The following is a 13,256-nucleotide window of genomic DNA, read 5'->3' on the forward strand; positions in this document are numbered from 1 at the left end:
CAATGGTAGAGGGATTTAAGGAACTATAAAATTAATCAAGGACACGATCTCTTGTACTAAATGCGGATTCAGAAGATACAGTGGATATTGGGATAGTCAATATATCTCTAGCTATGCGGGAAAGTACATGATATTTTTTTTTCTTTCCACCAAGTGAGAATGTTAAACATAGGAGAATCATCTTTAACACCATCCCCAAAATACCATTCCAACTCATTTGTTTGCACTTCTTTGACAAACAAGTTCTATATGTGAGCACTACATGTCATACGCAAGTACTCCCCATTAAACAAAGTACGACCATTCCAAAAACTCATGCCTTGATTTAAATAAATCAATGGCCAAATTGTTAGCACTTGCATTATCAACAGTCACACAACAAATAGACTTAATACCCTATTCTTTCATGCGATTTCCTAACGTTATCCCTATAGTATCACCTTTATGGTCAGCAGTTAAATCAAAGCTTAATATCATCTTCTTTAAATTCCATTCGTCATCAATATAGTGAGCGGTTACACACATATAATTCATATTCTGAATCAATGTCCAAGTATCAGTGGTAAGGGATACCATTTGACTATCAGTAGACAACATAGATTTCAATTTCTCTTTCTCATCAAAGTACAATCTTAAACAATCTCTAGCAACGGTGACACGAGATGGAATTTTGAATCTCGGTTGAGCCTCTTTCATGAACATATTAAATCCATCATTTTCAACATATTTAAAAGGGAGCTCATCAATGATTATCATCTTTGCAAGTACTAATCTAGTCCTCTCTTGATTAAAATCACTACGCCAAATAAGGGAAAAGATGGCGCTTTTTTTTGGCCTATAACGGCGCTTTAAAGCGCCCTCTAATCTGGCGCTGGCATAGGTAAAGACAGCGCTTTTTTTCCTGGTGAAAGCGCTCTCTAAAGTGGCTCTTTAAGCCCTTTAAGGGCCACTTTAGAGGGCGCTTTTTAAAGAAAGCGCCCTTTAAAGTGGAAACTTTTAAGGGTTTAGAGGGCGCTTTTACTGGAAAGCGACCTCTAAAGTGGAAATTTAAAGGGTTTAGAGGGCGCTTTTACTGGAAAGCGTCCTCTAAAGTGGGTGGTTATTTAAATTTTTTTTTTTAAAAAGTGCTATATTTTTTTATTTATTTTAGACAACCTGTATATTGAAGCAGTACACCTAAAACTGTATAATTTGAAGCCCTTTTTCACACATTGCATTCAACAAGCCTTATATACAACAATCCATACATATACAACAATCCATACATATACAACAATCCACTGATATATAATCGTTTAACTTCTAAAGATTCTAAATATACAACCAATTCATAACTTAAAAAGAAATAAAACTAAGTAGCAAAAACATCTCTGAGATGTATGTTTTTTTTAGTTCTTTATTGTTAGCTATGAATAAAACTAAGTAGCAAAAGCATCTCTGAGAATATGCATGTCAATAGCAGTACTCAAAAGATCTTTAAAAACCCTAAGGATATATGTTCAAAGACTCCAAAAAATTACTTTGAAGTATGAGTTCTCTACCAAATCCAAAAATGGAGTTGATAGCCAGTGCAGCAGCTAAAACGATGTCAAACGGGGTGGCTTCTGCGTAGTCTCGCCTTGATACATCAATCTACGCTTCTTTGAAGCATCTTGATACTGGTAGATGATGCTGTAGAGGCACTGCCTAAGATTTATGATGTCAAACATCTCTATAAATGTTAAATCCGTTGTCCTGGATTTAGCACCAGCATAGCGTTGGTACTCCTCAAACACAGAAGACAGACACCAGTTCTGCATCTTTCTGAAGCAACCAACTACACAACCTGTTCTATGCTGCATTACAGAAGAAAAATCATCATTAGAACAAACAATTAGGAATTCAAAACAAAAATTCAGAATTGAGAAGATAAACTTGCAAGTGATCAATCTTATACCTTTCCTCGTTTGCAATGAATCAAAACAGGGTGATTTCTCACATCTGAAACCAGGCAAAATTAAGGAATTAGATATCTAACAAACAAGAGAAACACCAACAAAGATATACAAAAAATCTGCATTTCAAAGTTGAATAAGCTTGCTTCAAATACCAAGTAAAATTTTCAAAGCCTCCATAATAGAATCACTGAGAATAGGTAAAGAAACTTCCTGCAGAAAAATACAAAGATTTATTAACTCTAAAATAAAAATAAAAAAAAGATAAAACCAAAAATGAATCACCAATCCACATAGGTCAAATTTCATGATTATTAGCAGCTAACACCAACCCATATTTATGATAAACCCCAAACCCCCTTTTTCCCCTAATTATACAATTAAACCTAAAACCCTAATCTAATAATCTGCAAAAATAACACAATCACAGAAAAAATTCAAACTTTGAGTAATACACATACATTTCATGATTTCAATGAAATTTCATTAACAAAATTCAGAATGATTCAAACAATCACAGACTTTTTAACAACAATCAAAACCCAATTCAAAACATCATACATTGAAATAACATGATTAAACACATTTGAACACATATATGATGAATACGAATATAAAAAATTACCGTTTTCCCCTCAATTCCAAATTGAAATAGACGAATATTCTGTGATTTAAGAAACTCCAAATTCTCCTCCGGATAGGGTTCAGGACACAAGTATCTGCATCAATTCGAAAAAAGTTTCACCCTAACCATATATATATATATATATATATATATATATATATATATATATATATATATATATATATATATATATATATATATATATATATATATATATATATATAACATCAATAAATCAATAAATAAAGAGTCATTTTAATCATAGTTAACAATAAAGAACTAAAAAAAATGGAACAGTTGGTGAAATTTAACCCATAATGCCTAGTCTCCATTGCTAGCATTGCAACACAATAATTATTGTTGAGAATACTCAATAAATGTATGAACCAAGAAAAATGAAACCAAAAATGAACAATAGCGAACGTCAGAAGAGAAACCAAGTAATATGAAGTTTAGAAAAATACCTATGGTGTCAAAATCGAACAGCTAACAACGAATTAATAGAAGGAGGAAACGTCGTAGATCTAACAGAGGTGGAAGGAGAACGCCTTAGAAGTAGCGAAAATCGTAGCAGTGAGAACCCTAACGTGAAAAAGAACGAAAATAACAGAGAGTGAAATAACAAAACGCGTAGTATGTTATAATTTTAATGTTTACTAAAGGGGACCTTAGAGGGCGCTTGTGGAAAAAAAGCGCCCTCTAAAGGGGGCCTAAGAGGGCGCTTATGAAAGCGCTCTCTAAGGCTTTCCAAAAGCGCTTTATAAACTGGAAATGCACATGGACTTATAGAGCGCTTTTTTAAAAGCGCCCTCTAAGGGTAACCTTAGAGGGCGCTTTCTAAAAAGCGCCCTGTATTGCTGTCCCTCTATCTCCTCTTTATTTTTTCGCTTCACCTTAGAGGGCGCTTTATTACAAAAGCGCTCTCTAAAGTGCGTTGTCTATTCCAGTTGTTCGCTCCTTATTTTTTCGCTTCACTTTAGAGTGCGCTTTTGTAATAATGCGCCCTCTAAGGTGCGCTGTCTATTCCAGTTTTTGGCGTAGTGAATCAACAAGTTTCAAGCTAACACTATTAGGATCATCCTCGCTTTCTTTTTCAATAGTTATAGTTTTTTGTTTCTTACCAACTATCCTATTTGAGTTTTTCGGACACACTTTCAAATGTTTATGCATGTTAGTAGTGTCATGACTACCACTATTTGCTGCATATTGTTTTCCACGATACTTACACATAGCCTTATCATTAACCCTTTTAAAATCTGTCCAAACTTTAGAAGGTTTTTTAGAGGATTTTCTTTTGCTTACCTCTATTAGTGCACTTGGTGGCAATGATGACAACCCTTCTCCTTGTATTTGTTGAACTTCTTGCCCTTGTTCAAGTGAATAAGCAACATCTTCATTAACAAATTGTGATTGTTCCACTTCCATTTTCTTTAAGAAAACAATTTTTAACATAAATTATTATTAAAACAACATAAACCATTATATATATATATATATATATATATATATATATATATATATATATATATATATATATATATGCAAATTTATAAGCAATTTTGTGTATAAATCAAGTTGAAACAAAATTATTGTAGAACAGTAAAAAGAATAAAACCTTATTCAAGTGGGAGACGAAAGTATGAGAGAGTTTAAATACTTTTGAAAGAGAGATGGAATGTGAAAGACTAAAATTAAAAATATATCGTGAAAGAAAGAAGGGGTGAGGGTTTGAGATTTGCCGTAGGATTAAGTGCTATGATCTTTAGTTTAGTTTATAATATATACTTAATAAGTTTTCAAATTTTAATTAATTAATAAATAAATATAAATATAATTTTTCCCATTTTAATATAATATATATACTTTATTTAATTAGCTTCAAAGGTAAATTTTTTAATTTTAAAAATACTTAATTAGATTCAAAAATATTCAATTAAGATATATATAATTAACTTCAAAAGTAGAATTTTTAACGTTAAATAATATATATACTCTATTTAATTATAATACTTATAGAGTATACATATTAGTATTTCAAAGTATTATATTAGTTTCAAAACTAAAAATTTTAAAATTAAATAATATATATACTCTACTTTTAGTTTTTAATATAATATATAATCTATTAAGTTGCAAACCTATCCCTTATATTACAATTTACGTACCTTTATGAATTATATAGTAATAATAATAATAATAATTAATTATGTAATGTCAATGAGTTAGATCAATGGATTCACGGGTTTAGAAACTAAAACCAAATATCCGAACCAAACTTATACGGATTATTACGGGTTATGTCGAATATACCCATAAATGAATGGATCCGGGTAATTAATGGGTTGGTTCGGTTTGGATAGACGGGTTCGCGGGTCTACCCGCATGAATAGATGGATGCCTATTGAGTAGGTATTGAACTGTCTAATACTAGAAACGAGACCGAAAACGTGATATTGGAGTCATATGTCGAAGGCGAAAAGGTTTGTATGTCCCAGCCTTCAGAGTTAGATGATGAGGATTTCTATTTCTACCTATAGTGAGTTAGATGATGAGGATTTCTAAAACCAAATCGATTTGTCCTGTCCACCATTGAGAAGTGAAATAGTATTATTATTTTGATAAATATTATACAACATATTAATAACTTCAGCTGAAGTTCATCCTTATTAAGGAAAAAGAAACATTACCGAATCAACAAAAGCATCATAAAAGAAAACAAACGCACCATACAAGAGCATACGTGGATCAATAGTAATATAACAGTCCTTCAACTCACAATATTTTCTTCTTCAAGTGTTATCATACTCTCTATAGATCGGTAGTGAAAAACCAAGAGAGAATGTCATGTGTTTCTGTAAGTTGACCAGTAGCACCGGAGAAACCAATAAGGACCCACTCCGACAGAATCGCCGCGAAATCAACTGGATACGATACAACAATGTCCGGTTTGACAGGACTATTTGGATAACTTACAGCTACCCTCAGTTCTTTTGAGGCAGAATCATAACTTACCTGTGCCTTTCCTATCGATCCTTGCGGCTGTCTATCGATTGGCCATGGAACAGTGATCGAAGACTCAATCGTGTTGATGTCGATTCCAATATGAGGTGAGTTCTCAGGGAAGAGAGGATCCCATTCATTTGTGAAACTATCAAACTCAACAGCAACGACAGAGTTTTTGGAGGTATCGAAGGCGGTTTCTTTATCGAATAGTCCAAGGAACCCGCCCTCGGATGATGAATTGGCCGGGATGTCAGAACCAACTGATAGAATAAAGAAAGTGAAACCATCGCCATGAAGATGTGCACCCTTTGGATCCACAACAAAAGAAAACTCGGTGGTAAAGTCAGCAAGTTTACCACTTGTTTTGTCAGAGAGACGAATAGGTCTAGAGAATACGGAAAGACCAAAACTATTTGGAGATGGATTTCCGAGTTGGTCCTTTTTAGTGAGTTCTAGTACACCACCATTATTTTTGGCATCACCGCCGAGGACTATGGTGTCGGAACTGTTGTCAAACTTGGGGAAGCTGACAGAAACTGATTCTGAGTTGACATTGGTGATCAACAAGAGAAAGGTTAAAAGGAAAAGAGAGAAGATGGTTTGTGTTGCAAGGAGTTTTGGATTGGAGTTGGCCATTGTAGTGATTGTTGTGAATGATGCATTGAGTAAGGGGTTTGTCCATCCATATATAAGCTTTTGTGTTCTGAATTTTCTGAAGGATCATTTGTCTTTAACATAAAACTGGCGGAGTAAAATCAGTTGCCATATATTGGAGCTATTAACAGTTGGAATGATGTTCGACGCCTTTTTTAACATTGGTATCAAACATTGTAAGCAGGTTTTAATCGATAAAAAACGACGACACTTACAATGAAGTACAGCTCATTAGAGTAATAAAATCAACTATTAGATTTTATAGCACGAATTAGTTCACTACCAAAGTAAAGGGATAATGCGGCAATATATGTCATACATTGAACAAACTAAGAAGCCAAATATTACATATAAAGCTTTGTGAAATGAAGAAGAATACACCAACATTATTGTAAGCAAATATAATTTTTTTTGGTATATTTAAAAATTAATGTATTTAATTTATATATGGATTACATACATTTAATTGTAAAATATATAAAAAAAGGTTAAATTTATTTATAATAATAATTAGATAGTGTAGAGGGAAAGAGAGGAAGTTTTCCTAAGTTAAATTTATTTATAGTGCAGAGGGAAAGAGAGGAAGTTTTCCTAAGTTAAATTTATATATATATATATATATATATATATATATATATATATATATATATATATATATATATATATATTATATATATATATATATATATATATATATATGATATATATTATTTGGATAAATCTCTCTGATGCGAGTCATGTGAGAGATCACAATCGTCTTGTATGTAAGAGGTATAAGTTTTTCTTCTTCCTACTTGGGAAGTTTCTTTTTATACTTGTTCAATCATCAAAGGCCATTTAAGGGATGTCCCTTCAGATCTCACGTTAAAGTGTCCTCTAGTAACGTCGGTCGTCTTCCCTAACTCTCAAGTAATGCCTCTTCCATTAATTTATGTAATTCCCATACAATCATGGAGATGTTTTGTAACCGTCGTATGTGTCTATTCATGTTTCCTTCTAACACCTTCAAGAGACCGGATCTGACTTGCTCGTTCACCAGAGTCATTATGAGACAGGATCTGACTAGCTCGTCTACCATAGTCATTATGTGACCAGATCCGACTTGTAATAATGTTCTTCTTGACCAGGATATAACTTATTTAGGGTTATGCAGTCCGTCTTGTTAACTCCTTTGTACTCTGCCTCAAAAGCTCGGTCTTGGAAATTTTGGGATGTACATAAGCCCCCGATCACGAGGTCTAATCAGATTGAAGCGTTCAGACAGGAAAATCTTAGAATTCCTTCTTCCTTTAGACGATTAACTATTTTATAAGTTACAATCTGATAGTGGTTCAAAAGATCAATAATGGCATTTTTCTCTCTCTCCTTGTCATGATCACTTTTATGGAAACCCTAACTTGTCATCATGATTTTAGTTCGATACAACTTCTTGATCGTTGTAAACTTAATTCCATAAAATACTCCTTATTCATTTGCTCTTTCACCTAACTAGTGGCCTCTCTTTCAAGTTTTGCTGATGAGTTTCATTTTGCTTCCTCCATCAATCGTTCTTTTTGCAAGTTCAAGCCTTAGGTATTATTCTTTCGGCCATATTTACTCTCTTTCACTCTTTTTTATTCTTTTCTTATGGTTATAATATGTGATTGTGATGATTCAGGAGAGTTCCCGATTCCCTGACTGCTCATGAGAGAAGAAAACTCTGGAACGAATGCATGAGAGAGTATGATGAAATATGGTTAAAAATGACTCAAAATGAAGGTGAATGGAGTATTGAATGATGGGATAATCAAATGAGGCAAGGCATAGAAGTCAAAGGATGTACAAACTAGGGTTTCTTGGTCCACAAGTTTTATCAAGAGCCATAGCCAGACAAATTAGGGTTTTGAGGTGCAAGAGGTGTACTGAGGTGATTCAAAGGGTTGTGGTATGAACAATTGTTGGATACTAGGGCTCCTCCATGGTATGGTCAAGGCACAAAGTGAATGATGACTTGTACAACCCTTTCAGGATCAAGAACTAGGGTTGAGATCCTTAGGTGACCAGATGAATCTTCGCATATATTTAATGAGGGCTCACCATCCAATTTGGGTTTTAGAGGTGAGGGACTTGTCTTGAGGAATCCTCCAAGGTCCAAGGATGCTTGAGGAGGGAGATTAGGGTTAAGGTGGCTTGGGCACACCTCAACATGATCAAGGGCTCTTGCAACTTCATAAATGAACCACATGCCTTGAGTTTGTGGATCATTGTTTGTTAAAGGTGTAAATACATATGAAATGATGTATGCGGGATGTATGCTTATGAATTAGGTTTATGGAAGGTGATATGAAGGTTGGGTAAATTTGAGGATATGACAATTGTGTTTAATGTATTTTCATTTTGAGAAGAAGAGAGTCTTCATTTTTTGCAATGTGTGTTTCACTTGGGGAAGAAGGGTTGATTTTAATGGTTCACTCATATTTCTTTGTGTTTTTCTATATTTTTTAGTAATATCAATGCCACGTTCCGCTCCTTGAACGGGTTACTTGTGAAATTAAAAAAAATTAATGTTGAGATAGAGAGAGTAATGTACGAACCATTTAGTTGTTATGTGGTTTTTTTCTTTTGCATGGCTAAGTGTCAAAATTCTTTTGGTTGATGTTCACCTTTTTTTATATAAATAAATTTAAAACAAGAAAGAGAAAGTTGATGGTTGTTGTCCAACAAAGAAGGAGGCGCCCCCTCATTTATATTTTTATTTATTTTTATCATTAATATTATTTTAGTATTTTCTACAAAATAATATTTAGTATTTACTTTAGATTGGGCTCAAGTCATTAATGTTTGCACGCTAACCATCCGGTCTACACCCTCTTGTGATAATTGTTTTTATTTATTTTCTTTTTTGATTGATTTATTATTTAGAGTAGTAGTAAATTAATTGATTAATACTTTAATTAGTTGTTTAGATTTTAAATAATAGTTTTAAAAAAAAATTAATTGTAAGTGATTTATCTGATTATTTGTTTAGTAAATTTCAATGTGTGTTTAGTCATTTAGTTAAGTAACTGATATACATGATCATATCCTCGAACGTGTAAATAATCCTTTTCACACTAACTTCACTAACATTTCAAACCGTTTCTCAAATTCTTTCAAAAATCATTTTCAAAATAATTTCAACTATTTCACAACTAATTTTCCACTAATATGAATCAAACCTCGATCAAACATCGAATGATTTTTCTTAAAATTAAACATAATATGTAAATATTTTTCTAAATAAACACGAAAGAAGAGGATTGCTGGAGTCTAGCATTCCAGCAAGAACCCTCGAATGATCAGTCCCGAAGCACATATTTTGGGCTAGTCGTTCATTCTTTTCTTTCGCTCTTAAAATACTTAATAACTTTGGACTAAAAATGACCATTTGAATCTAGCATTCTAGTGTAACCATTGAACAATTGATTCCAAGGCATGCATCTTGTTCTTATCAAGAGTTCGTTGTCCATCAAACAATTTTATTAAATACTTAGAATGAAAAAGAACCATTGAAATCTGGCATTCTGGTGGAACCCCAAATGTTGAATCTTGAGGCTCATGTCTTGTTCTCGTCAAACGTTCATTATTCATTTATAAAATACATCAAACACATTTAAACCACTTTTCCTTCAGTACAATCTTTAAGACTCTTTCAAACGAAAGATAGTTTGTCTCGAGATGATGCAAAGCAATGTTTCATTCATAATAGTTGAGTTGAGATAAGTGATATTTTCTCGTGAATGTTAATATGTAAAAATCCATTCAATGTGATGCAAATGTCCGCTCCTCGCCAATTTTGGGTAAAATAATGTTTCCTGTCGATTGCGACAAAATGGATTTCGTTAAAATCGACCAACAAACAAACATTTCCTACCCAGAACTACATATGCCTTGAGTTCTCCATCGCACCCGGAGATACGTAGGAGCAAGACCCGTGTAGCGGGGATTTCGTTACCTTTAGGTTTATTGACTAAACCAAAAGTGAACATACAATTCGAGTCACCACCACACTTTTATTTGTCCAAAGGAAAGGCTAAAAAGTGAACAAAATCCAAGTAAGAAGTTTTATCAAATCAAAAACTAATAAAAATGTCAAAGATCTAGGTAAGGGGGTTGGTTATGAAATGGGAAGGTTTTACGCATCCAAAACATCCTTAGTACTCTAAGGGAACCTCTTTTTGCAAATATGTGTCGTAGGTTGGTATTTGTGAAAATATGTGCAAAAGATTGGGGGGATGAGAAAAGAATATATTATATTTATAAATTTTTTGTTTGAATGGATGAACCCATTACCTATGTACCATCACAAAGGTAGGATCAAAACCTCGTAGTTCGGGGTAAAAATCACAAAGATTGGTGAATTGATTTGATCAAAAGCCTTAAGGTCTTTTGTTATCAAAGGGAGAAAACTCAACCTAAACCAACAATCCACCATGTGAGGAAGGCTTCAACATACTAGTGAGGGGTTAACCCTATAATAAGTATGGAAGACTTATAATCCAATCACTAAGGATAAGCTGAGATTCACATCAACCACTATGATAACTCAAACCTATGGCTAATGTTTATGAAAAGTTTTTAATAAGGTGGCCATTGGAACCACAAAATCAACTTGAAGTGAGTTATATTTACAAGTTAGATTTATTTACAAAATGCAGTAAAAGTTGGATTAAAATTTATTCACAATGAGTATTGATGAAAAGATTTTGAAAAGTCAAAGGCATAAGGCCTAGGTTTCTAATTTAAAATAATGTCAAGGTTTGCACAAAAAGAGTTTGGCTTGGGTTAGAGTGAGGAGAAGAAGAGAAGGGCTAGTCCTACAGCATACAAAGATAAGAGAAGAGATAAAACCCTTGGAGTTCCTTTTCTTGAAATCATAGAGATGATTCAAGATGCTCATTTCCTTTACACTTAGCAAACAACAAGCAATCACACAATATTTGGATTCAAGCTCCTAGGATTTCCATTTGGCTTGTTGTAACACCCTTCTAAAATACCCCGAGTATATAATTAAAATAACACATATCAATCAGAGTAAATATGCAATCAAGGGTGTCACACAACATTTCACACCATAATAACTGTCATGCTCTTTCATTAACTCAAAACATAAAACATTTGCACAATACGCAGCGGATAGAGATCAAATCGATCATTCAAAACATGCAACATACTACATGTAAACTGGTTCAACAATCATCAACAACAATATTAAAAATGTTCCCTCCCGATGTTACATCTATCAGAGCATGACCCACTTAGGAGACTACACTAGACTCCAAGCATTAGCTTCCATTCAACTCATTTGTTCGTTACCTGAAAAATAGTTGTAAGGGTGAGTTCCTCAATCGATATAATAAGCATTATAAATCATCATGTAATGCTAAGTAAATTCACACATTTCATCACCCTAATCGTAACCTACATCCAGTAACGGCACATCAACTCACACATCATACGTAATATCAACACAATTCCACTCCTCAATTAAATTAAATATCCATACAACAAGCCAACAAAATGCAACTCTAATGAGACTCGACTCGTCATGCATGTGGTACCATTCGGAGTAAAACTCCCAACTTAAAATCATTGCCATTTTATTGGGCATCAAGGCATAAGCCTTCAACTTTCAACTTAAAATTTGCCAATCCAGGCCAACGTGGTGTGAGCAAAGCTCCGACTTAATGCATATGAATGTACATGGCATACACGACTTTAAACTGTCGACAACATAATAATAATAGCAATACAACAATGTTTTCAACAACATCAACTTATAATCAACTTTGGCTCACCAAGCCTACAACTCAGTATTTTCAACAACTTTCCGTACCCGGAACAACTCAGCAACATACTTGTATCAACACTTCATAACATAAATCCAACAAAATTACTCATCACAATTAACTATAGTAGGCCAATCACCAATTAGGTTCACAACATTAAAATATCAATTTTTCAATTTCCAACAGTGTTAACCGGTTAACGCCCTGGGTTAACCGGTTAACGCAGGACAAAACACACTTTCTGGCAAAACGCAACAGTGTTAACCGGTTAACGCCCTGGGTTAACCGGTTAACGCAGGAAAAACAGCACCTTTTCACAAAATATAACAGTGTTAACCGGTTAACGCCCTGGGTTAACCGGTTAACGCAGACAAAACAGCAGTTCCTGCGCTAACACAAGGCAGAATGCAGAGTTCTTCGCATTTTCCGCTGTTGGAGGACTTCCGGACCTCCGATTCAATTTCCGTAAAAAGCTATACGTTCGGGGGAACACGACTCACACAATTACGGACTCAATTACAGCTTTAATACAACTTATTCATCACAATATTTCAGCATTCAACATCCCAATTAGGGTCACTTCAACGGTTTATCACTACCCATGACATGTTAATCTATAATACCCATTAAACGACGATAAACCCCCCTTACCTGAGATAATCCGGCAATCTCTAAGCTTCAAGCTTTTCCGTTCTTCAACCTTTGCTCTCTAGCTCTTCCTCTTTGCCCTTTCTCCACTTTCCACTTTTCAGCCGCTTCTCTGTTTCACGTGAAAACTCTTTACCAAAAATGAAAACCCTTTTCTCTTATTCCAACTTATATATTTTCCACTAATTATTATTCCAAATAATAATAATAATAATAATCCAATAATTCAATTTATTTAATTAAATTAATAAATATATTATTAACTTAATTTAAATAATTCTCTTATTTTATTCGGGGTGTTACAACTCTCCCCCACTAAAAGAGTTTTTGTCCTCGAAAACATACCTCAAGCAAATAACTCTGGATAAGACTCTTTCATCTGACTCTCCAGTTCCCAAGTCACATTGCCACCTGCTGGTCCTCCCCAAGCTACTTTCACTAAGGCAATCTCTTTACCCCGCAACTGCTTCAACTCTCGATCCTCAATCCTCATAGGCGATATTTCAACGGTCAGGTTATCTCTCACCTGTACATCATCTACTTGGATCACATGCGACGGATCATGAATGTACCTCCTCAACTGAG

The 13,256-nt window shown here is 33.9% G+C and overlaps 2 protein-coding genes across 2 annotated transcripts; both read right to left on the reverse strand.

Moving 5' to 3' along the window:
* Positions 1-1,452: 1,452 nt before the first annotated feature.
* Positions 1,453-3,984, reverse strand: LOC127123417 (tyrosine-protein phosphatase DSP3). Its single transcript, XM_051053636.1, has 5 exons — positions 3,710-3,984; positions 2,560-2,653; positions 2,090-2,147; positions 1,937-1,980; positions 1,453-1,835 (listed from the first exon to the last, which is right to left on the reverse strand). The coding sequence occupies exons 1-5, from the start codon at positions 3,982-3,984 to the stop codon at positions 1,578-1,580; spliced, it is 729 nt and encodes a 242-aa protein (XP_050909593.1). The 3' UTR covers positions 1,453-1,577.
* A 1,383-nt stretch (positions 3,985-5,367) lies between these two features.
* On the reverse strand, positions 5,368-6,198 carry LOC127121477 (lectin 5). Its single transcript, XM_051051968.1, has one exon. It carries the CDS (start codon positions 6,196-6,198, stop codon positions 5,368-5,370), a length of 831 nt encoding a protein of 276 aa, XP_050907925.1.
* Between the last annotated feature and the right edge of the window lie 7,058 nt (positions 6,199-13,256).

This window comes from Lathyrus oleraceus, chromosome 2 (assembly GCF_024323335.1).
Source record: "Lathyrus oleraceus cultivar Zhongwan6 chromosome 2, CAAS_Psat_ZW6_1.0, whole genome shotgun sequence".
Taxonomy (NCBI): Eukaryota; Viridiplantae; Streptophyta; class Magnoliopsida; order Fabales; family Fabaceae; genus Lathyrus; species Lathyrus oleraceus.

What these genes read in the sequence shown, in the direction of transcription:
- LOC127121477 (XM_051051968.1), bottom strand. Translation starts at nt 6,198, where the DNA reads ATGGCCAACTCCAATCCAAAACTCCTTGCAACACAAACCATCTTCTCT.
- LOC127123417 (XM_051053636.1), bottom strand. Translation starts at nt 3,984, where the DNA reads ATGGAAGTGGAACAATCACAATTTGTTAATGAAGATGTTGCTTATTCA. An exon ending in GGCTTTGAAAATTTTACTTG is followed by an intron (nt 1,981 to 2,089) that starts GTATTTGAAGCA and finishes GCCTGGTTTCAG; the next exon opens with ATGTGAGAAATCACCCTGTT. An exon ending in TTCATTGCAAACGAGGAAAG is followed by an intron (nt 1,836 to 1,936) that starts GTATAAGATTGA and finishes TCTGTAATGCAG; the next exon opens with CATAGAACAGGTTGTGTAGT.